General features: G+C 43.2%; 1 protein-coding gene across 2 annotated transcripts; it reads left to right on the top strand.

Moving 5' to 3' along the window:
- The first annotated feature begins 1,780 nt into the window (after window positions 1–1,780).
- LOC139541111 (MAP kinase-interacting serine/threonine-protein kinase 2-like) lies at window positions 1,781–19,186 on the top strand. Of its 2 annotated transcripts, none has more exons than XM_071345358.1 (14): window positions 1,781–2,073; window positions 2,633–2,838; window positions 3,300–3,387; window positions 3,534–3,653; window positions 3,759–3,856; window positions 6,263–6,342; window positions 6,549–6,622; window positions 6,815–6,919; window positions 7,298–7,353; window positions 7,586–7,681; window positions 14,250–14,444; window positions 14,682–14,846; window positions 14,958–14,998; window positions 15,148–19,186. In XM_071345358.1, exons 2-14 carry the CDS (start codon window positions 2,788–2,790, stop codon window positions 15,419–15,421), a joined length of 1,443 nt encoding a protein of 480 aa, XP_071201459.1. In that variant the 5' UTR covers window positions 1,781–2,073; window positions 2,633–2,787; the 3' UTR covers window positions 15,422–19,186. The 2 variants fall into 2 exon arrangements, with proteins under 2 accessions (XP_071201459.1, XP_071201460.1); XM_071345359.1 differs by having other exon boundaries at window positions 1,790–2,073; window positions 3,552–3,653.
- The last annotated feature ends 4,347 nt before the right edge of the window (window positions 19,187–23,533 follow it).

The following is a 23,533-nucleotide window of genomic DNA, read 5'->3' on the forward strand; positions in this document are numbered from 1 at the left end:
CGCTGCTGCGCCTTCTTCACCACGCTGTCTGTGTGGGTGGACCAATTCAGTTTGTCCGTGATGTGTACGCCAAGGAACTTAAAACTTTTATAACCTGTTTTAGAGAAATGTAATCATTGAATATTGTAAGAGCTTTCATTGTTTGCTTATATGCCCCCTTTATTTATCCTACGGTTCTGACTTGGTGTACAGGGAGAACACTGTAAGAACGGCCCATGTTCTGAATTCTGTCGCTGTCTATGTCAGTGCTGAACAAATGGTTATATTGACTAAATCCGTCTTAGCTCGCTCATTAATGTCTTAATCGAAATTATGGATTGCCACTTATTCGCTTGTCGTCCCTTTATACCATAGTTTGTACATCTCAATTGTCAGTAGAAACCACATTTGTTTAAGCAAGTCAGCCATATCAGCTATGTTTTTTTAAAAGGCAGTAAATGAGGCTGAATGAATTGTTTTACTGACAGACAAGGCTCCGCTGATAGCCAGGTGTAGCAGTGATAAGGTGTTGGGACTGCTGTTGGGACTCTGCTGTTGGGACAGATTTATGTAGGCCCTAACAGTTTGTGTGCACCGTTTGTCACCGTTATAGTGCAATTAATGTATTGTTTAGTGTTGTGTAGTGGCTTTGCTGGCATGCATCACAAATGTTTGATTTTGTTTATCCCACCAATATTTACATGCTAAAATTGCCACTGGATGAAGGGTCCTATACTACTAATATTTTACTGTCCTCCTCTATTCTCCATCAATGAATAGCCCTGTATATGACATGTATGTTGCACTAAACTTGTGTGTGTGTGTGTGTGTGTGAGTGTGTGCATTCACATAAACTGAGTATACCAAACATTAGGGGTACCTTCCTAATACTGAGTTGCACCCCCCCATTCTTGATACACACGGGAAACTGTGAGTGTGAAAAACCAGCGCTGTTTCAGTTCTTGACACAAACCGGTGCGCCTGGCACCTACTACCACACCCCGTTCAAAGGCACATAAATCTTTTGTCTTGCCCATTCAACACATACACAATCCATGTCTCAATTGTCTCAAGGCTTAAAATTCCATCTTTAAACTGTCTCCTCCCCTTCATCTGCACTGATTGAAGTAGATTTAACAAGTGACATCAAAAACAGATCATCACTTTCACCTGGATTCACCTGGTCAGTCTATGTCATGTATCCCTATTGCAATTTGTCATCCCCAGCCTGCCTAAGTAATAAGGATTAATTCCCTGAGTAGGATAACTGTCTGGCTGGCACTTTTTATTCAGAATCGAATGTGAAAAATACTTAGCCTTATGCTATTGCTGAAATGCGTCTCTCGCCATGTCTGACAGAACACGATAGGGCCTACACCTGAATAAACATGATCATTGTTTGTGTCCTAAACACACACTAGTCTACATCCTCTTCATTCCAGCATGCCTCTTCACTGGAATTCAGGGGGAACAAAGCAATCCACTCTCACCCAGTTCCATTTCTGTCCCCTCTCCTAAAACCTAGCACACTGAAAATGCTTTATAGAGGAAAACAACATGGCAGAATCTCCACAATGTGGTGAAAGGCTGTGTCTGCTTGCATACCTACCTAATAATTGAGAAGATATTAGGAAAGATGCAATTGGCTGAAATGGAATCAGAACTATTATTTATTTAACTAGGCAAATCAAATTCTTATTCACAGTGATGGCCTACCCCAGCCAAACCTATGGGACTCCCAATCACGGCCGGATGTGATACACTCTGGATTCGAACCAGGGACTGTCGTGACGCCTCTTACACTGAGATGCAGTGCTGCGCCACTCGACGAGAACACACGTAATTCCTAATCCCAGCCCATGTGATGAACCAACAGTCTGTTGTTGTGTTTTGGGTGCGAGTAGCCGAAGGGGCTGGATGAACCGAGAAGTGGGCGGAAACAGTCGTGAGATTAAAAAGCCTTGTCGGGATGAACTTCGTTCCATTTTCCACATACTCACGATCTGGCTTCCCCTCGACCATCTCTGCAGTTTTGATGAAAGCAGTGGGTCAAATAACGGCTTTAACACTGGAGCTGTGAAAATCGAAAACGGGGTAAATTAAAAGTAGTTTGTCGATAGTTACTTTGGCATGACGTCCTTTCTACTCGGAGTTTATCGAAAGTAATGCTTTGTCGATGGTTGACAGCGCGTCAGCATAAGTAACTAACAGTTAACTAGCTATCTGGCTAGCCAAATCGATTCATTGATTTAAAATGCCATTTCCATATTTCTTCACGCTTAACTTGTTTAGTCGGTTGACTCCGTTGGTAATTCATTTCAGGATATTGATGCGATTGATTAACTAACTAGCTAGCTAGTTGATTAGTTAGCTGCAAATGCATGTTGCTGTGCAGTGTTCTCACGGACAGTGTTTGCTTCTACTAGCGCAGTGTGGGTTCAGTAAATGTGTTTTGACAACAGACAACAGGTCTAGCTGCGTTATGTAAATTGGGTGAACTATTTTTAAATGTAATATTACAGCTACTCGTGAAAGTAACGAAATATTTTTCAATGTTTCACCCCATGTCTAGCTTGTTAGGCCAAACTAGGCTATTGTCAAATATTCCCGATTGTTGTGTAATGTATTTTTTATTCCCCCCCCCCCCCCCCAGTGCTCCCGTCTGGTTGAAAGCACAGCATCATCTTGACCAGACAACACAGCGATAATTTGCTGCATTCTCTCTAAAATAAGCATTTTGTTTTGGGAGAGTATACTTTGATACCACAAACGCTGCAGTCGCCATCAGTCCCTCATAATCAAAGCAAAATGGTGCAAAATATGATCAGCGAAATCACTGGATTCCATAGCTCTTTCAAGGTGAATAAGTGTTTCTATTAGATTGCATTGGTTACAAGATGGGAAAAGTGAGACCAGACTCCATCTTGCTATATTTAACTACATCTGTCTTCACACTTGGGTGACAAACATGTGTCCTTGCTACCAATGTTTACAGTTCACACATGCAGATATGAATAATGACAAAGTGAGTTAGAGGGAGACTGTTAAACTGGCCTACTTGGACAATGTTTTTAAATGGCACAACAGCACAGATTGGTTCAGTTGTTATTGTATATATGAAGCCTGGGTACAAGTGCACAGAATTGTACACTGGATACAGTATCAGCTGTGAAATTCTTGAAGCTTGATTCAATATTGTGATGGCTGAGACCATGGCCACTGTAGCAAATAGGTTGCTAATTTTACCATAAATTGTGTGGGTCATTTTGAACAAGGCTTAACTTTTAGTTTAAATTCACCGGTTTGTTCTGCTCATCTAGGGCCAAAATCCCTTTGAGACTGATGAATTCACAGAAAATGGATCCCTCCTTGATTCCGACTTCAATTTTGAGTCGTCGAATAGACATGGTAAGTGCATTCCTTTGTTGTACTGAACCCATACCCCTGAAGTTCTCATCTTACTCCAATAGGTCAATAACGGCATCCTTGGACACACTCTGTAGTACCATTTCCTATGTTAAGTAGCACGCTGTAATTCTATATTATTCTTACAGATTTTTGTGATTTTGTAGATATTCCCTCCAGCCAACCTATTGACATCCCTGATGCCAAGAAGAGAAATAAGAAGAAAAAGCGTTGCAGGGCAACTGACAGCTTCTCTGGCCGATTTGAGGGTGAGTAAAAGTCTTATCTCATGTAAAGGACAGATTCTGTAGTTTATAGTACAAAATACAGAATTTTTTTTACAGTTCCAATTTTTTGTACATGTGTCCTACTAGATGTCTACAGGCTGCAGGCAGAGGTTCTTGGAGAGGGGGCATATGCAAGAGTCCAGACCTGCATCAACCTCATCACCAATAAAGAATATGCTGTGAAGGTAAGATGTTTCTCATGCTGCACAAGTTCTTTGAAAAGAAACCCCAATATCATTGAGTGCCTGACTGTTATTGTAATGAATGGTTTGTATAGAATTTGGGAACGTACCCATTTTTATAGGAAAGGTTATTGAAGGCTTTCCCAGGATATTGCCAACTTCAGAGGGTAGTGTCTGAAGTGTGCGTCACTCCTGACATGGGCCTGTGACTGTTATCGTCTCACTACTTTGCTGTTTGGGCCTTGGCTTGCGCGCAATATAGGAATGTTACATTGATCATTAGCCACAAGCTGTGAATTGTGCACATGAAGGCATTGCTCAGGAAATATAGCCCCTTCATTTAATGATTTGTTTTTTTTAGTTAACCTTTATTTAACTAGGCAAGTGAGTGAAGAACAGATTCTTATTTACAATGACGGCCTAGGAACAGTGGGTTAACTGCCTTGATCAGGGGCAGAACGACAGATTTTTATCTTGTCAGCTTGGGGATTTGATCTAGCAACCTTTCGCTTACTGGCCCAACACTCTAACTACTAGGCTACCTGCTGCCCCTCTTTGACCCAGTCTGCTCTGGCATCTATATTTGTGTACTGTACTCTTGTAACCTTGTTTGGGACATTTCAAGACAGGCTTTATCATTTTTGTTCTGTTTAACAGATGTTTGAGGCTCTGTCAGTGTTTTGAAGCTGCTGTAGTTTTAATGGGCACTGGGTACCTAGCTACTGCTATCACAAACTCCCCCTTACTGTGTTTTTCTGTCTCTGCCATTCAATAAGAGCCAGCCAAAGGCTGCTTCCACCCCCTCTCTTTGCTCTCATTCGTCAGCCAGGCTCTTAGTGGCGGGAGGTGTGTGTGCTGGCAGCAGTGCCAAAACATAAAATCACATTTTATTGGTCACATACACGTGTTTAGCAGATGTTATTGCGGGTGTAGCGAAATGCTTGTAGAACTAGAAGCGAGGCAGCCCTCTCTGTCGGCGCCATTTCCCGCATAAACCCGGGTAAGGGTTATGACCTGGCGTGTTCACTTTATTTATCATTTTTTTGTTCCTCTAGCAGCACTGTTTTTCCCCCCCCTACAAAATGGGGTGTGGTTTGAAAAACAGTTGTTGGTTTCCTGTGACTCATTCGCCCTCCTTTTGCCTTGAGGGAAATGTTGTGAAATTCAATTTGGTATATTTTTCATTTTTGCAATAGTGTTGTAAGATTTAGTTTGTTCCACATTTTGTATGGATTCTTTGGATGCTGTAAGACAAACATTACTTTTGCATCCAGTATATTAATGATCTTTGTTCCCCTCAAATCTTTCTAGTAATAGTTGTTCATTTTAAGAGGGGTTCTAGGGGGTGGTATGTGGGAGAACCCGTGTCTGAAGGTCAGTTGGGGCTTGGAGGGGTCTCAGACTGCCCACACCAGATGTCCTCGTCAACTATTCCTCCCCCTCCCAACGTCTGGACGGGGGGGGGGGGGGGGGAAGACTCTAGTGTTGCAACATTAGAACAAAAGCCAGAGCTACAGGAAAACAAACTGAAGGGGCCGGTCTTCTATCTGCTTGCCTTCTTTCCTGCCTGGCTAGCTTCATCCTGGGGCCCAGCATACTGAGTGCTCCTCGGCTGCCTGGGAATTCACATGTTTGGGTTTATTTACAGACCTGCAGTATGACTCAATGAGGCCATCCTGAAGCCAGGCTGCAGGGATGTATATTCCCTGCTGGGTGACTGTCTCTGACAGTAAAACCCCCACAACCCTCCATAGGGATAAGAGGCTCACCCTCATGCGTTGGCTATTCATTTAGCCATCTATCAATTCTCCCATTATCAGTTAATTAATACTAGTGTCTGCTACTTGGAGGCTACTCATTGGAAGTTGTGTTCAGGAGAAAGCTTTGGTCAACACAGGCCTCTAATCCTAGAAACATTGTGCTCTGGCCCAGTGGGTTTCAATGCAGCTCTAATCCAGCTAGCAGGAAGAGCGTCACGTACACCCTCAGACAATGAGAAGAGGGGACAGCTGGAAAATTTTGGTATTTGCTTTTAGTGTCAGCAGTCTCTTTTGGCTTTGCAACAAGCTGGACTGCCAGGCAGCAGCCCACAACAGTACTACAGCTAAATTTAGTCTCCACTCTGTTGTTGACGAAACTGGGAACTGGCTGCCCGTGATGGCTGGGATGAACCCTTTGCCCCTTTTTGCAATATAGGTTACACACTTATACTATATTTAGAGGTGTGGTGCTATGATTCTTAACCTATTGACTGTCTGGGTGGGTAGGCACTAGGCAACCTCAGAATTAGGTTAACCCTTCATCCTAGCTGTGCCTAAAGTGGTGAGGGGGAAGTGGGGCTAAGGGCACAGTATGATACATACATGGTGGTTGGAAGCCTATCCCCTAACCCAGACTCCTCCACTCCAGATCATTGAGAAGAGACCAGGTCACAGCCGCAGTCGTGTCTTCAGGGAGGTGGAGATGCTGTACCAGTGCCAGGGTCACAGGTAAGATTACTGCCTATATGCCAACCACATGGCTGACTTTTGACACTTTTTGTTGTTGTAGAAAGCAGTGTACCACTAAATGAGTAATGCTCTGAGACAAGTTTTTCTAGTTATTCAATACAAATATTTCCAGAATTATATATTTTTTAGTAATGGTTATAATCGTGTGACCAAAAAATTACCGTGTCCTGTTTCCTTCACTGCAGAAACATCCTGGAGCTGGTGGAGTTCTTTGAGGAGGAAGACAAGTTTTACTTGGTGTTTGAAATGTTAAGAGGAGGTGAGTGCTTCCAACCAGGCTTAAATGCTCTGAACACTCACCACCAGTCTCAGGGGCTAATGTAATGCTTTAGTAAAATACACTATTTCCTCTTGCATGCGTCTCATTGAATTGGTCGGTGTAGCTTAATACAGACACTTTTTAAACAAGACAATGTAAGGGAGCAGAGTAATAAGTCTTGTTGACCCGCAGGTTCGGTCCTGGCTCACATCCACAGGAGACAACACTTTAGCGAGCAGGAAGCCTGCATTGTGGTGCAGGACATCGCCAGCGCTCTGGATTTCCTGCATAACAAAGGTAAGCGTCCTCCAGCAGGGTCGAGCCACAGCCCCGGGCCTGCCTGCCAGGCCAAGGGGGAGGATTGGGTTTCACATTGGTACTGGGAAGGGCCTGGAGATGGGCTGGCGTGTCTCACGAGGGCTTTGCACTGCAACTATCTGATCTGGTTTCAGCAGATGGTTGGAAGGCTCGACCCACTGTACTCCTGGGTATAATAAATGGGCTTAAGGTCTCGCGTGTTGCTTCCACACCTGGGCTGTTGGGTGAAAGCTCAGCCATAGGCCCCCTGTGATCCCATACTGGTCATTTGACACATGCCAACATACAACCCACCAGTACTGTTTAATTCACCATACCTTAGAATGACAACTTTTTTTTAAACTTTTTTTTTTAAAGGAATGGCACATAGAGATCTGAAGCCGGAAAACATCTTGTGTGAGCACGTGGACAAGGTATGTTTCCATTGCTGGGTGTCTGATATCTTTAGTCACTGGCACAAGGGCACGCTAATCTGAAGTTAAGTATGATTGCCAGTAAGTTGCCTTCCTAAAGTGCTATCATACCCAATGAAAGGCATAAACAACAACCAACACCCTGAACTTTGGTCACTAATCTCTTGAGCGGCATCAGAAGAAAGGATGATTTTGTAACATCTAAAACGTGCCTTTCTCCCTTCCTCTGTAGATCTCTCCTCTGAAGATCTGTGACTTTGACCTGGGCAGTGGGATCAAGCTGAACAGCGACAGCTCACCCATCTCCACCCCAGAGCTCCTCACTCCGGTCAGTCAGTCTACTACACTGTTGTGCCAGTCCAGTTCACCTTGATTCATTTTGACTGCATGTATAAATAGTCTTGTGGAAATGGTATGGGAGGGAAACATACATTTTATGGAAGGCAGTAGGGATCTGCATCGTTCCCTTTCAAGACGATTCGATACTTATCTAAATACATGAGCTCCAAAACGGTACTTTTTAGTCTGAAAAGATTCGGTGCATTTTGGTTTGACTAGAGAACGATTGGATGCGATTTACTGACATTTGTTGCATAAACGTATTCATTTTCTGTGCTAAATTCTGCTGTTGATGGAGCTCATGAGCTGGATCTGTCTGTGCGGACTTGTGTGGGTGTAAATTATGTATATCTATGGTGTATATGCTGAAGGCATCTGAGCCATAAGGGAGACTAGGCATCTACCACCACACTATCAAATTGGGGGGGGTCGCAATGTAGCCTATGCTTTTGTCCCCCCCGCCTTGGTTGTGAAATTACAATCACTCTCTAACTTGTCATTTTTGCAGATTAAGTGTTTGAGCTAGTAATGTATCGATATTTACAAATTCAGCTATGACATAGCCAATGAATATACATTACCATTCAAAAGTTTGATCTCTTAGATATGTCCTTGTTTTTGAAAGAAAAGCAACATTTTTGACCATTTTAAAATTGATAAGACATACATTGTTAATGTTGTAAATTACTATTGTAGCTGGAAACGGCAGATTTAAAAAAAAAATGTACGCCTATGGAGATATTCCAGAGGCCCATTATCAGCAACCGTCACTCCTGTGTTCCAATGGCACGTTGTTAGCTAATCCGAGTTTATAATTTTAAAAGGCTAATTGATCTTTAGAATTATGTTAGCGCAGCTGAAAAGTGTTCTGTTTTTAAAGCAATAAAACTGTCCTGCTTTAGACTAGTTGAGTATCTGGAGAATCAGCTTTTGTGGGTTTGATTACAGACTCAAAATGGCCAGAAACAAAGACCTTTCTTCTGAAACTCGTCAGTCTATTCTTGTTCTGAGAAATGAAGGCTATTGCATGTGAGAAATTGCCAAGAAACTGAAGATCTAGTACAACGCTGTGTACTACTCCCTTCACAGAACAGCGCAAACTGGCTCTAACCAGAATAGAAAGAGGAGTGGGAGGCCCGGTGCACAACTGAGCAAGAGGACAAGTACATTAGAGTGTCAAGTTTGAGAAACAGATGCCTTACAAGTACTCAACTGGCAGCTTCTTTAAATAGTACCTGCAAAACACCAGTCTCAACGTCAACAGTGAACAGGCGACTTTGGGATGCTGGCCTTCTAGGCATAGTTGCAAAGAAAAAAGCCATATCTCACTGGCCAATAAAAAGAAAAGATTAAGATGGGCAAAAGAACACACTGGTCAGAGGAAGATTGAAAAAAAGTATTATGGACAGACAAATGTAAGTTTGAGGTGTTCGGATCATAAAGAGGAACATTCGTGAGACGCAGAAAAGATGCTGGAGGAGTGCTTGACGCCATCTGTCAAGCATGGTGGAGGCAATGTAATGGTCTGGGGGTGCTTTGGTGGTGGTAAAGTGGGAGATTTGTACAGTGTAAAAGGGATCTTGAAGAAGGAAGTCTCACTCCATTTTGCAACGCCATACCCTGTGGACGGCGCTTAATTGGAGCCAATTTCCTCCTAAAACAGGACAATGACCCAAACCACAGCTCCAAACTATGCAAGAACTATTTAGGGAAGAAGCAGTCAGCTGGTATTCTGTCTATAATGGAGTGGCCAGCACAGTCACCGGTCTCAACCCTATTGAGCTGTTGTGGGAGCAGCTTGACCGTAAGGTACGTAAGAAGTGCCAATCCAACTTGTGGGAGGTGTTTCAGGAAGCATGGGGTGAAATTTCTTCAGATTACCTCAACAAATTGACAATAGAATGCCAAAGGTCTGCAAGGCTGTAATTGCTGCAAATGGAGGATTTTCTTTTGACTAAAACAAAGTTTGAAGCACAATTATTTAAATGAAATCATCATTTATAACCTTGTCATCGTCTTGACTATGTTTTCTATTCATTTCGCAACTCATTTCATGTATGTTTTCATGGAAAACAAGGACATTTCTAAGTGACCCCAAACTTTTGAACGGTGGTGTGTAGCACAACTTTGGATTTCACCCTATCTCAAAATCGAATGGTTTTGACTGGTTCAAAGTTTGTCTCGCTTCCTTTCTCCACCAGCGTTGGCCATGCAGTGCACCTCGCAAAAGTGATTCCTTGTTATACAATGAAAATTTGATAATTTGATATCTAGAAATGACCATATACACTGATTGCTTAAAGCAAAACTATTGCTGATGGGGGAACCTGAACAATCTATTGTAAGCCCCCTTCAGCAGGTATAGCCAGATGAGTGGTCTCTGGTAGTTGTTTCCGGCGCCTAACTCGCAGTGGTCAGCGTGCAAAGCTGGGCACTCTGACTAGACTACTGAAATTCCCTAGGGTTGTTCGGCATGAAAAGTGACTTGTAGCTCATCGGTTACATGCTTAGTTCGACACTGAAGGAGAGGACGCATCAGTTGTCACTAAATATTAGGTATTTTTGGAAGGTAGAAAGGTAATTGGAATGAATCAGCAATTCGTAGCATTTTAATCTTTTTTTTGACTGGTGCATGTTACATTTGGATCGGTTTGGGGTTCGCGGACCGATGCAGTCATATCTTAAACATTTGAATCGGGGAACGGTGCGTGTCCCTAGAAGGCAGATGTGATTTATAGGACGTGGCACAAAGCCCCAGTTAATCGGTCACATGCTCTGCCGCTGGCTGTTTCCCTGAGGCAGGTAGATAATATGCAGGGTGTTTTTACGATGCCGCTCCCCAGTGGTGTCACCTGGGGATTGGTACACACAGCCTGAGTCAATTCCCCCCCCCCCCCCGGTGCGCTCTCCTATCTGGCAGCTCCTAGGCTTAGATATCTGAATTGCTCCATTCGAATTCCCAAAAGTCTAATGTCCACATCCTTATACTTATCAGTGGAAATGGTGAGGCACATGGGGTTATGATGGTTTAACCCCACGTTTTGTCAAAAATAACTATTTTGAACCCGGAATGGCAGTTATTGGAATGATTCAAATGTAAAGGGAACCCATCTCATTATTTGCCCCTCCCATAGTTGTCAGAGGAAGGGAGATGGGTGTTAGCAGGTGAAGCTGATAGCCCGTCCAGGCTAGCAAGAGGGGGAATGTGGAGAAATGTAGGGGGTGGTGGATTTTGCATTGGAACCTGACCTAGCTTTAGCAGCCTGTTGGTGGGCCAACTTTGGCCTCTTGGTAGAATAGTTGTGGAGCCAGGGGTCTCACGGGTTTAGTCTGTGGTGGGGTGGGTCACACTTGCACATTTGGCCCACGTTGGAGACCGACTAGGTGGCGTGAGTGCTGAGTGGTCTCCTCTATGATGTTGGGTCTCTGCTCTCTCCCTCACCTTGCCTGCATCCCTCTCTGGTTTCAACAAGAGCCTGGTCTTTATCTAAGAGATTGCCCTGGGTCAGGTCAGACTTTTTTTGAAGTAAGGTATTTTGTCATTCCTGTGGAAAGAACTAGATGTAATATCCTTGTAGGATTAAGGCTACAGGGAACAGATTGCACAGACAGCGAGGCTAAACTATGGTATGTGGAAGTGGCTGAATGAGAACCTTATTTTCCTTGGAATGGTAATTGGAATGAAACAATGTCTCCCTTCACTGAGCCTCTGCTGCATTTCTCTGTTATCACTTGAGCTGTAACATGCAGAAACAGAAATAACATTGCCACCCACGCTCTGGTCTCTTCTCACTGTAGTTGCCTCCCACTTTCTCTCACCACATTTGTGCAAGCCTGCATTTCTCTTTGTATTCATGAAACAAAAGCCCCATGTCTGAAGCTTGTTCTATAGAAATTGAGTCTTGCCCTTGTACCTAGCAACTGTGCTTTGATTGGCTGAGCCAGGGGGAGTGGGGGGGGGGGGGGGTGACGTGTGTGTGTGTGCACAGAGCTGCTCATACGTTCACCCTTGTTTTTCTTTCGCCTCATCAGGGGCAATCTGATTTTCATTTCCTCAACCCCCCCCCCCCCCCCCCCCCCTTACCTACATGTCTGCACTTAGGCCATGTTGTTCTCCAATATATAGTTTCATAGTATTTACAGATTGTTCATGTGCTTGAGTAAATTTGAATTTGATAAAAGGCACACTAAGACAATTTTGTTTACTGTACTTGTAGAGGTTGGGAATAGCTGGTCTCTTTTCTGAGAATCGTGTTTGGTTTCCTGAACTTAGTGGTGAAAACAGATCGGCATGGGGCTGTGTAGCAGTACATACAGGCCTGTGCTGCACCTTAAGGGGAATTCACAGAAGTTGTTAGAGGTTTGTCAGGCACTCTGGTGTAGCTGATGAAAGACCAACTCCTCTTTCTGTAAGCTGTCCTCAAACAACAGCTGTGTTGTCACATGACTGTATGGGCTGGCTGGCCACATGGTTAGGAAAGTCCCAGGTTGAGTTAACCAACAAATCTACAGACGTCAGCTGATTAACCACTATCTGTGTCACAGCAGGATGGTTTGAGACTGATGCAAGTCTTCAGCAGTATTGACTGATGCAAGTCTTCAGCAGTATTGACTGATGCAAGTCTTCAGCAGTATTGACTGATGCAAGTCTTCAGCAGTATTGACTGATGCAAGTCTTCAGCAGTATTGACTGATGCAAGTCTTCAGCAGTATTGACTGATGCAAGTCTTCAGCAGTATTGACTGATGCAAGTCTTCAGCAGTATTGCACCAGCATGGTTATGTTTAGCTACTCTAGAAAGTCAAATCTGCTGCTGTACAGGTATCAGTTGAGCTCTCATCTTACCCCCTTTAGCTGCCCCACACCCTTATCAGTGCCTTGAGCAGTCATAGTCTAGCCATCCTATCTCTGGCTGCTGGGCTTAGCCATGTTTTTGAAGGGAGCTCTGAAACATGAGTACTCTTGATGATCATAATCCCATTACTCCTCTAAAGCACCTTGGTGGACAGAAATATATATTTTTCCATGATGCTGTTGTGTTTTAGCTGGCAGTGTGGCGGTTTCTCCTGGTTTTTCCATGAGGGTTGGATTTGACCTGAATCTGGGAATGTTGTTAAGGAAGGCAACCAGCTGTGCAGGGGTTGGGGCTCGCTGGCCAACAGACTAGGCTTTGTCTGCTCTGAGTCCTGCACTGTGAATTTACATTCCATAAGGTGCAGTTGGACAGAGCTGGGGTGACAGCTGGACCAGCGCTCACAATAGAGGCTAGCTGTGTGCAAACAGACCACTCCAGCCTCTCCTCGGATAGATGAATGCTATTTTTGAGTAAACATACACCCCTGTGTCAGCTTTAACCCCCCCCATGAAAACAGCTGTTCAGAGCCATGGTGTTGCAGCAGGTTCACATTGTTTGGGTTTTATGTTTTATGAATGTTTGGTTTACCAGAGGTTATCTTGGTATCTCCTTCAACCAGAGCACCATTCATGATAAAGCTAGCTAGCCAATCAGGAGTGTTGAAAGGGTGTCCTTGATACCTCTCCTGACCCGAGCTCTGGGTTTAGTTTATGTGGTCTGGTCAATCTAACCCCACAGATTGAGGAATCATCATGTTTGTTGTTTATTGTAATTTGTACTGCATTTTTGTGATATCCAATTGTCTCATCGCTTCAACAGTCTCTGGAGAGGTGAAGGTCGAGACATGCATCCTCCGAAACATGACCCGCCGAGCCGCACTGCTTCTTAACACACTGCTCGCTTGACATGGCAAATAATACATCTGACTTCCAAGAGGTTGTTCAGTTTCTCTGAAAGTAAACAGAAGAGAAGCTCATTAAATCTGAGCAGGGCACTGAGGGCAGCCAACTCCTAAGGAATTGCTTTGTTCTCCTGTCCTGCTGAACTAGCGACCCACGCATTCCTTCATCCCTGCTCAAAGTATTAAAACACCATTGGGTGTTTGTTTGACGGAGTTATGCAACTGTGCTAGGCTTTCTTAGACTGACCCACCGACAATCCTCTTTTCCTAGCTCAGTGTTTGGCCTAGTTTCACATCCCACAGTCACGCTGAGCCTGTAGCCTGATCAGTCGGTCCACCGTGGGCTTTGAGCCGAGTGCTAAGATCAGGCCCCACTCATCCCTGCCGACTGCCCTCACCTCTCAGCTCACTGCACATAATGTTCTTCATGCCTCATTACATTTTCTGCAGAGATGTTTTGGAAAGCAGGGGGACTTAAAGAAATCCATCAGTGTGGATAATCCCCCCCCCCCCTTGAGCCCATCTGTACTTCTTTAGTTTAGCCCAGAGCTGCTGTCTACCATGTGACTTTCATACAGGCTTATTCTTCTGTGCAGAGGCACATGAGGCATCAGCTGAATAGAGCAGGCAGAAATGTTTTGTTCAGGGACGTTGGACAGCATAGACTTTGTTTTTCCTATTCGCTGTTGTACACACATTACATTCAGCTGTTTTTATATAGCTGCAGCAATAGCCTCAGGTGGGAGTTGACTGTTCCCAGCCCAGAGCTAACTAACCCTGCCATCTGTCTGTTTCCTGCAGTGTGGCTCAGCAGAGTACATGGCCCCTGAGGTGGTGGAGGCCTTCAGTGAGGAGGCCACCAACTATGACAAGCGCTGTGACCTGTGGAGCCTGGGGGTCATCCTCTACATCCTGCTGAGCGGCTACCCGCCCTTTGTGGGCCGCTGCGGCGGTGACTGTGGCTGGGATTTGGGAGAACCGTGCCACACATGCCAGGTAAGGAAGGAATCAAAGACCACCTCCGGCTGCATCAGATTCTCACTCTAGCTTTCTCTCCCTTTTCTTTATCATGTGTTCTCCTGAAACTGTATTCTGTTTGTTTAGTAGGGAGTATAGTAGTCCTAGATGCATGTGTACATTTATAGGACACCTGTGGCTTGCACACAATTGTGAAATTCAAGCTGTACGTTCCTTACTATGTGACGGTAAAGAAAGCACTTATTTCTTCTCCAGAACACGTTGTTCGAGAGTATCCAGGAAGGGAAGTATGAGTTTCCTGAGAAGGACTGGGCTCACATCTCCTCAAGTGCCAAAGACCTGATCTCCAAACTGCTAGTTCGGGACGCCAAGAACCGCCTGAGTGCCGGACAGGTTCTGCAGCACCCATGGGTGCAGGGGGTGAGTCTCGTGCGCTCTCCCGCCCACTCCTTGACACACATTTCAGTGGGTAGAATGGGTGGGGGTTGTTTTTGTCTAAAATGGGTCCTTCTGCTTTATTTTATTTTTTAGGGCTTCTCTGACACTCTGCCAACATCCATCCTACATCAAAGGTGAGTTCATCTTTTCAGAGTTCTTGAGGGATAGGGGGTATGTTTTGTGTAGTGTATCCTGATCAACTCATTATAGGAAAGTACAACTATTGAAAATGGAGTGTCACCTTCTGCGTTGTTAATGTCTATATTTGGTCTCATCCTATCAGAAACAGTGCCAAGGACCTGACGTTCTTTGCTGGCAAGGCGGTGGCCATGAACCGGCAATTGGCTGAGCAGGCTGTGATGGAGGAGCAGCAGCAGCTTGACGAGGCTCCCATGGTCATCACAGCCAGCTCCACCTCCATGCACCTCTCCCCTCCATCCAACTCAAAGCTGGCCAAGCGCAGGCAGAGGGGCAGCCTCTTGAAGACTGGACCCGTCTCTGCCTCCGAGCTCAGTCAGCTCCTCACCCCCCTCGTCATCACGTCATCATGTGCCTAAACCACCACCTTTGCCCACCCCCCAACTCAGATCTCTAGACGACCGCTCAGCCTGGCCTCTACCTGACCGCAGCTCTTCAGCCACACTGACTGCAGGCATGTCCCCATCTTTAACAGGAGACTGCTACCATGCCTGCTGTCTGTTTCCTAACTGCCTTCTGCCCCACAGCAGCACTTATAAAGCACATCAGCCAGGGCATGCATACACATGCACATCCAGGCTGCTGGGTCTGCTAGGGACTGGGAGGTCGATGGGATGGGACGGCTCTTCAAGCTCTGTTTTTATTTTGTGAAGTCTAAGGCAGAACGTTTGAACCAAGCTCAGACACCAAAGGACTACCTGTTGTGCTGCTTTCACGTTATAACTAGATCAACTGTGACTTAAGTTTACCTGGAATGTTCTCTTTGCCTGTATGCATGAATGCAGCAGATACATACATGCTTATGCAATAGCCAAGATGTTGTGGAGGGATTCAGTGAAAAGTTCAGAATGCTGGAAGCGGATGCTGTTAGGTCCTGGTGTAGTCCATTGTTTGGCTGGGACTTTCAAAGCTTTCAGATTATTTTGCTTTATCTTAATGGATAAATTCCTCTTCAACTGAGCCTCCTCTGTAGATTTTAAGCCCACAGTACAAAACCTTGTGGCTGTGCACTTGAGCCTCTAGTACCAGAGAATGTATCTATAACCAGCCCTTATTACGCTGCAATGTCTACCAATTCAGTTTCATAGATGAAATGAACTATGCCAAACTAGCACTGGCCATGTATCATTCAACATTCATTCCTCCTGAATTTCTACAACGCAATAGGGGTTGAATTACATTAGTGTCGCCTGCCTCTGCAAGAGAGGCTTTATGCACCAACCAAAAGTTCTTGGTGCATGTAACTAATTTGATACCAGACAGGTATACTACAAGGCAGGATAAATAAATTAGCCACCTAACTTGGATTAAAAACCATAACTAGATTTTTTGTTCATTAAATAAGCTAAACATAATGTTTTTTGGTTTAGTCACTAACCATGTTTCCATCAACTTTTTATGCGATTTTTAAATGGCATGTCTGATAATGTCACGGCAGGCCTGACGGAAACGGCAAATTTGTCGGTGAACTTTAACAAATGTTTAAACAAAATATGATAGACAAGGTGAGATTTGTCAGTACAATTAATTATGTGAGGAGATGGCAACGCAAATGCCTTTTTATGCGCAAATATTGATATAACATATTGTAGTAAGCTTGGAGTCATGCGATATGTTGTGGTCCGCCCACTACGACTGATCAAAGAATGCCGTTTATTAGGCTACAGATGACATAAGTTATGATTAACTTCACAAGGTGGAGAAAGATCATGCAGTGTCTGCTCCTTTCCAATAAATATCGAGGGTCTTATTCTGGAAACATGATCGTGCTTGGCTGCTTTTTGACACATCTTGCTATTTTGTCCATAATCTCATGTAGGCTATCCTACAAGGACTCTATCTGCAAGCTGTTGACTAGAGCACATGTACCAAGACCAGTGGGCGTATTTGCAATACAACACCATTTTTATTTTGTTGACAAAACCATCAGTTGCAAATGCGAGGGAAACTTGTATTTGGTACATGGGAATTTAACCGCAAAAGTTATTTTTATGTGCATTACGTCATCACGTACAGCATTTTTATCCTCAACAGGTCAACTTGATGGAAACCCATCTCTGGGAAAATGCACGTATTTGTTTTTCTGCAAAGTTTCAGAATATTTACATAAATCTGTCGCCAATTGGATGGAAACCTAGCTAATGAGACTTCCCATTTCAAGCTTCTCTTTAAAAAAAAGTAATTTCTGAACATTTAGGCACGTTAGCTGGCTAACTCCTTGATCCAGCTTAGATGTATACCCCGCTGACATATTGAAGGGGTTTGCCTGACGCTACCCTTGCTTAAAAATGGCAAATTTGTTTCCCCATGCCGAGTTGTGTACTAAGTTGTTGTTATCAGACCATTTAGCTGTTCACATCTAATACATCTTAAGTAATTTGACTGCTGGTTAGTGTGAAGTGATTGTATGCCATGGCTGTCATAACCTGTCAAGCATAGCAGGGTTAGAAAAGCACATTTTGGCCGCTGTGACTTACCTATTGTATTTGTTCTGAGATCAGGTTTCAAATCCAATCAGGCTTTTCCGTTAAGGGGGTAACCTGATACTGTCCTTTATTATGTGACACACCCTCTCAGAATGATTCTAAACTGCATCATAACTTTGCATAAAACATGGTGAAGGAGACTATTGGGAAAAAAATACAAAATACAAAATGGAAAAGCATTCCGAAGAAAAAAAGTATTCTGAGGCCATGTAGCTGTAAATAATCAGTTCTTTAAAAAAAAGTTTACTTTATCTAATGTTTCACTCCATGTCAATGTTTAAATGTGCCACTGATATTTTAGTTTTTTATGTCGACCTGCATGTGGCGTTCAGGTGGAACACCGGATGTTTTTATATTCTAAGATTATTTTTTAAGTGTTGAATGTACGAGAGGACGTGGGATGGGGAAAGTTTTCATTATTTTTAAGATTTTTTTTTTTTAATGAAATTTATTTGTATCTGGAGCAAAATAATGAATGCCCAGTGAAGGCTTTTACTGTTTTGTATGTGAAAAGTGTTGGTAACTATCTGTTTGGAAACAAGTTAGGCTCTTTCTGAAATTTGAACAATTATTTTACGGTGATGGTCTCAAGACACTGTAGCCATTTGCCAAAGAGGGTAAAAGTCATGAAAACAAGTGTTTTGACCTGGGGTTTTTTGACACGAGCACACATTCTCAAAGAGTAAAACTCCTAAACTCATGAATGTCCATGTGGTGTTGCCAGCACCGCAGTGTGGTACTCTGGGGGGGGGGAATAAATAAAAATGCCTCCCTTGAAGTCATATGGCCCATTATGCTGATAATAGGACACTGATTGTAATCTTTTAAAGAAACCTACCAATGCATCTTTGTGGGGTTTAATGTCTTATAGTAAGACTTACTTGAATTTGTATATGCAGCTGTTTTCTTTGTTTGTGAAACTACCTTGCTATCAAGAATCTGAACAAAAGCATTAAGCTAAGTAAGGTGGTCTTTAGGGTTTTGAAAATACATATTCAATTCAGTTTCTACTTAAAAAAAAAAGTATCAAACATGTTTCTCTCTACGTTTCGTTAGGGTTGGGATTCTCAGAAATGCATCAAGACTTTGGTAGTACTCTAAGATATAATTAAGGTATGAGTTACATTAGTCATAATCATTTCTACTTTTACCCAATGCAGTAGTTTTGGACTGCCTTTTATTTGGAGAGAATGAATACAAGCTATCCCTAGCCTCTTTAAAAACAATTTTTTTTAGCTTTTTGTAAGACCTTTTTAATAAGTCAACTGGACAGTCATAATCCACTTCCCCACAATTTGAATGTAGCCCACCGGCAATGCATTTTAACATTGACATTTTTATAAATAGTTGAGTTTGAGGGAGGTAACATGTAGACTTGTTTTTCTACCATGTGGTTATGATATCCTCAAGCCTTGAGGCTTCTCTTGAGTGTTGTTGATACTTGTTTTTAACCTCTCCCAGCCCAAAAATATTGATGGGGAAAAATGTTGGAAAGTACATATTACATCAGAGACAAACATTGATTTTAAATAAGCACTTTACTGTACCATGTGACTGATTTTGCAGTTCACATAAAGCAACATTTGACTGTTGCAGAATTTTGTTTTTCTAAAGATACAATAAAAATGCTTTGAACAATTGTTATTTTTTTCTTCGGTTAAGAATACTTAATGCCTTCAGAAAATGCACACCCCTTGAGTTTGTCAAAATGTTTGTTACAGCCAGAATTTTAAAATGTATTAAATAGGAGAGTGAATTCACTGGCCCACACACAATACCCCATAATGTCAAAGTGGAATTATGTTTTTAATTTAAAATGAAAAGTTAGTCTTGAGTCAAGTATTCAACTCCTTTGTTATGGCAAGCTTAAATAGGTTCAAGAGAAAATGTGCACTAATAGTGTTTAACATGATTTTTCAATGACTACCTCATCTCTGTACCCCACACATTCTTTTGGTTGTGTATGTGGACACCTTGTAGAACATCTCATTCTGAAATCATGGGCATTAATAAGGAGTTGGTCCCGCCCCTTTGTTATAACACCCTCTAGTCTTCTTGGAAGGTTTTCCACTAGATGCGGGGACTTACTTCCATTTAGCCATAAGAGCATTACTGAGGTCGAGCAGTCCGCGTTTCAATTCATCCCAAAGGTGTTTGATGGGGTTGAGGTCGGCTCTGTGCAGGCCAGTCAAGTTCTTCCACACCGATCTTGACGAACCATATCTGTATGGACCTCGCTTTCTGCACACAGGGGCATTGTCATGCTGAAACAGGAAAGGGCCTTCCCCAAACTGTTGCCACAATGTTGGAAGCACAGAATTGTCTAGAATGTCATTGTATGCTGTAGCGTTAACATTTCCCTTAACTGGAACTAAGGGGTCTAGCCCGACCCATGAAAACCAGCCCCAGACCATTATTCATCCTCCACCAAACTTTACAGTTCATACTATGCATTCGAGTATGTAGCGTTCTCCTGGCATCCGCCAAACCCAGATTTGTCCGTTGGACTGCTAGATGTTGACGCGTGATTCATCACTCCAGAGAACTTGTTTCCACTGCTCCAGAGTCCAATGGCGGCGAGCTTTACACCACTCCAGCCAACACTTGGCATTGCGCATGGTAATCTTAGGCTTGTGTGCGGCTGCTCAGCTATGGAAACCCATTTCATTAAGCTCCCGACGAACAGCTCTTGTGCTGACAATGCTTCCAGAGGCAGTTTGGAACTCGGTAGTGAGTGTTGCAACCGAGGACAGAAGATTTTTATGTGCCTCAGCACTTAGTGGTCCCGTTCTGTGAGCTCGTGTGGCCAACAACTTTGTGGCTGAGCTGTTGTTGCTTCTAGATGTGTCCACTTCACAGTAGCAGCACTTACAGTTCACTGGGGCAGCTCTAGCAGTGCAGAAATTTGACGAACTGACTTGTTGGAAAGGTAGCATCCTATGATGGTGCCTTGTTGAAAGTTACTGAGCTCTTTAGTAAGGCCATTCTACTGCCAATGTTTGTCTATGGAGATTGCATGGCTGTGTGCTCGATTTTATACCCCTGTCAGCAACGTGTGTCTGAAATAGCCGAATACACTAATTTCAAGGGCTTTCCACCTACTTTCATATACAGTTGAAGTCGGAAGTTTACATACACTTAGGTTGGAGTCATTAAAACTCGTCTTTCAACCAATCCACAAATTTCTTGTTAATAAACTAGATTTTTGTCAAGTCGGTTAGGACATCGACTTTGTGCATGACACAAGTAATTTTTTCCAACAATTGTTTACAGACAGATTATTTCACTTATAATTCACTGTATCACAATTCCAGTGGGTCAGAAGTTTACATACACTAAGTTGACTGTGCCTTTAAACAGCTTGGAAAATTCCAGAAAAATATGTCATGGCTTTAGAAGCTTCTGATAGACTAATTGACATCATTTCAGTCAATTGGAGGTGTACCTGTGGATGTATTTCAAGGCCTACCTTCAAACTCAGTGCCTCTTTGCTTGACATCATGGGAAAATCAAAAGAAATCAGCCAAGACCTCAGAAAAAAGTTGTAGACCTCCACAAGTCTGGTTCATCCTTGAGAGCAATTTCCAAATGCCTGAAGGTACCAAGATCATCTGTACAAACAATAGTACGCAAGTATAAACATCATGGGACCACGCATCCGTCATACCGCTCAGGAAGGAGACGCGTTCTGTCTCCTAGAGATGAACGTACTTTGGTGCAAAAAGTGCAAATCAATCCCAGAACAACAACAAAGGACCTTGTGAAGATGCTGGAGGAAACAGGTACAAAAGTATCTATATCCACAGTAAAACGAGTCCTATATCGACATAACCTGAAAGGCCACTCAGCAAGGAAGAAGCCACTGCTTCAAAACCGCCATAAAAATGCCAGACTACGGTTTGCAACTGTACATGTGAACAAAGATCGTACGTTTTTGGAGAAATGTCCTCTGGTCTGATGAAACAAAAATATAACTGTTTGGCCATTATTAATGACCATCGTTATGTTTGGAGGAAAAAGGGGGAGGCTTGCAAGCTGGAGAATACCATCCCAACCGTGAAGCACGGGCAAAATGGCTTAAGGACAACAAAGTCCAGGTATTGGAGTGGCCATCACAAAGCCCTGACCTCAATCCCATAGAAAATTTGTGGGTAGAACTGAACAAGCGTGTGCGAGCAAGGAGGCCTACAAACCTGACTCATTTACACCAGCTCTGTCGGGAGGAATGGGCCAAAATTCACCCAACTTATTGTGGGAAGCTTGTGGAAGGCTACCTGAAATGTTTGACCCAAGTTAAACAATTTAAAGGCAATGCTACCAAATACTAATTGAGTGTATGTAAACTTCTGACCCACTGGGAATGTGATGAAAGAAATAAAAGCTGAAATAAATAATTCTCTCTACTATTATTCTGACATTTCACATTCTGAAAATAAAGTGGTGGGCCTAGCTGACCTAACACAGGGAATTTTTACTAGGATTAAATGTCAGGAATTGTGAAAAACTGAGTTTAAATGTATTTGGCTAAGGTGTATGTACACTTCCGACGGCAACTGTATATACTGTACAGTCGTGGCCAAAAGTTTTGAGAATTACACAAATATTTATTTTCACAAAGTCTGCTGCGTCAGTGTCTTTAGATATTTTTGCCAGATGTTACTATGGAATACTGAAGTATAATTACAAGCTTTTCATAAGTGTCAAAGGCTTTTATTGACAATTACATGAAGTTGATGCAAAGAGTCAATATTTGCAGTGTTGACCCTTCTTTTTCAAGACCTCTGCAATCTGCCCTGGCATACCGTCAATTAACTTCTGGGCCACATCCTGACTGATGGCAGCCCCTTCTTGCATAATCAATGCTTGGAGTTTGTCAGAATTTGTGGGGTTTTGATATTCCACCCGCCTCTTGAGGTTTGACCACAAGGTCTCAATGGGATTAAGGTCTGGGGAGTTTCCTGGCCATGGACCCAATCTATCGATGTTTTGTTCCCCGAGCCACTTAGTTATCACTTTTGCCTTTTGGAAAGGTTCTCCATCATGCTGGAAAAGGCATTGTTCGTCACCAAACTGTTCCTGGATAGTTGGGAGAATTTGCTCTCGGAGGATGTGTTGGTACCATTCTTTATTCATGGCTGTGTTCTTAGGCAAAATTGTGAGTGAGCCAACTCCCTTGGCTGAGAAGCAACCCCACACATGAATCGTCTCAGGATGCTTTACTGTTGGCATGACACACCTTGTCTTCTCCGGACAAGCTTTTTTCCGGATGCCCCAAACAATCAGAAAGGGGATTCATCAGAGAAAATGACTCCAAATGACTCCAGTACCCCAGTCCTCAGCAGTCCAATCCCTGTACCTTTTGCAGAATATCAGTCTGTCCCTGATGTTATTCCTGGAGAGAAGTGGGTTCTTTGCTGTCCTTCTTGACACCAGGCTATCCTCCAAAAGTCTTTGCCTCACTGTGCGTGCAGATGCACTCACACCTGCCTGCTGCCATTCTTGAGCAAGCTCTGTACTGGTGGTGCCCCGATCCCGCAGCTGAATCAACTTTAGGAGACGGTCCTGGCGCTTGCTGGACTTTCTTGGGCGCCCTGAAGCCTTCTTCACAACAATTGAACCACTCTCCTTGAAGTTCTTGATGATCCGATAAATGGTTGATTTACAGTGGGGAGAACAAGTATTTGATACACTGCCGATTTTGCAGGTTTTCCTACTTACAAAGCATGTAGAGGTCTGTAATTTTTATCATAGGTACACTTCAACTGTGAGAGACGGAATCTAAAACAAAAATCCAGAAAATCACATTGTATGATTTTTAAGTAATTCATTTGCATTTTATTGCATGACATAAGTATTTGATCACCTACCAACCAGTAAGAATTCCGGCTCTCACAGACCTGTTAGTTTTTCTTTAAGAAGCCCTCCTGTTCTCCACTCATTACCTGTATTAACTGCACCTGTTTGAACTCGTTACCTGTATAAAAG

This window comes from Salvelinus alpinus, chromosome 16 (genome assembly GCF_045679555.1).
Source record: "Salvelinus alpinus chromosome 16, SLU_Salpinus.1, whole genome shotgun sequence".
NCBI classification, from domain to species: domain Eukaryota; kingdom Metazoa; phylum Chordata; class Actinopteri; order Salmoniformes; family Salmonidae; genus Salvelinus; species Salvelinus alpinus.

What these genes read in the sequence shown, in the direction of transcription:
- LOC139541111 (XM_071345358.1), top strand. Translation starts at nt 2,788, where the DNA reads ATGGTGCAAAATATGATCAGCGAAATCACTGGATTCCATAGCTCTTTC. An exon ending in CTTCTCTGGCCGATTTGAGG is followed by an intron (nt 3,654 to 3,758) that starts GTGAGTAAAAGT and finishes GTGTCCTACTAG; the next exon opens with ATGTCTACAGGCTGCAGGCA. An exon ending in AGCACCCATGGGTGCAGGGG is followed by an intron (nt 14,847 to 14,957) that starts GTGAGTCTCGTG and finishes TTTATTTTTTAG; the next exon opens with GGCTTCTCTGACACTCTGCC.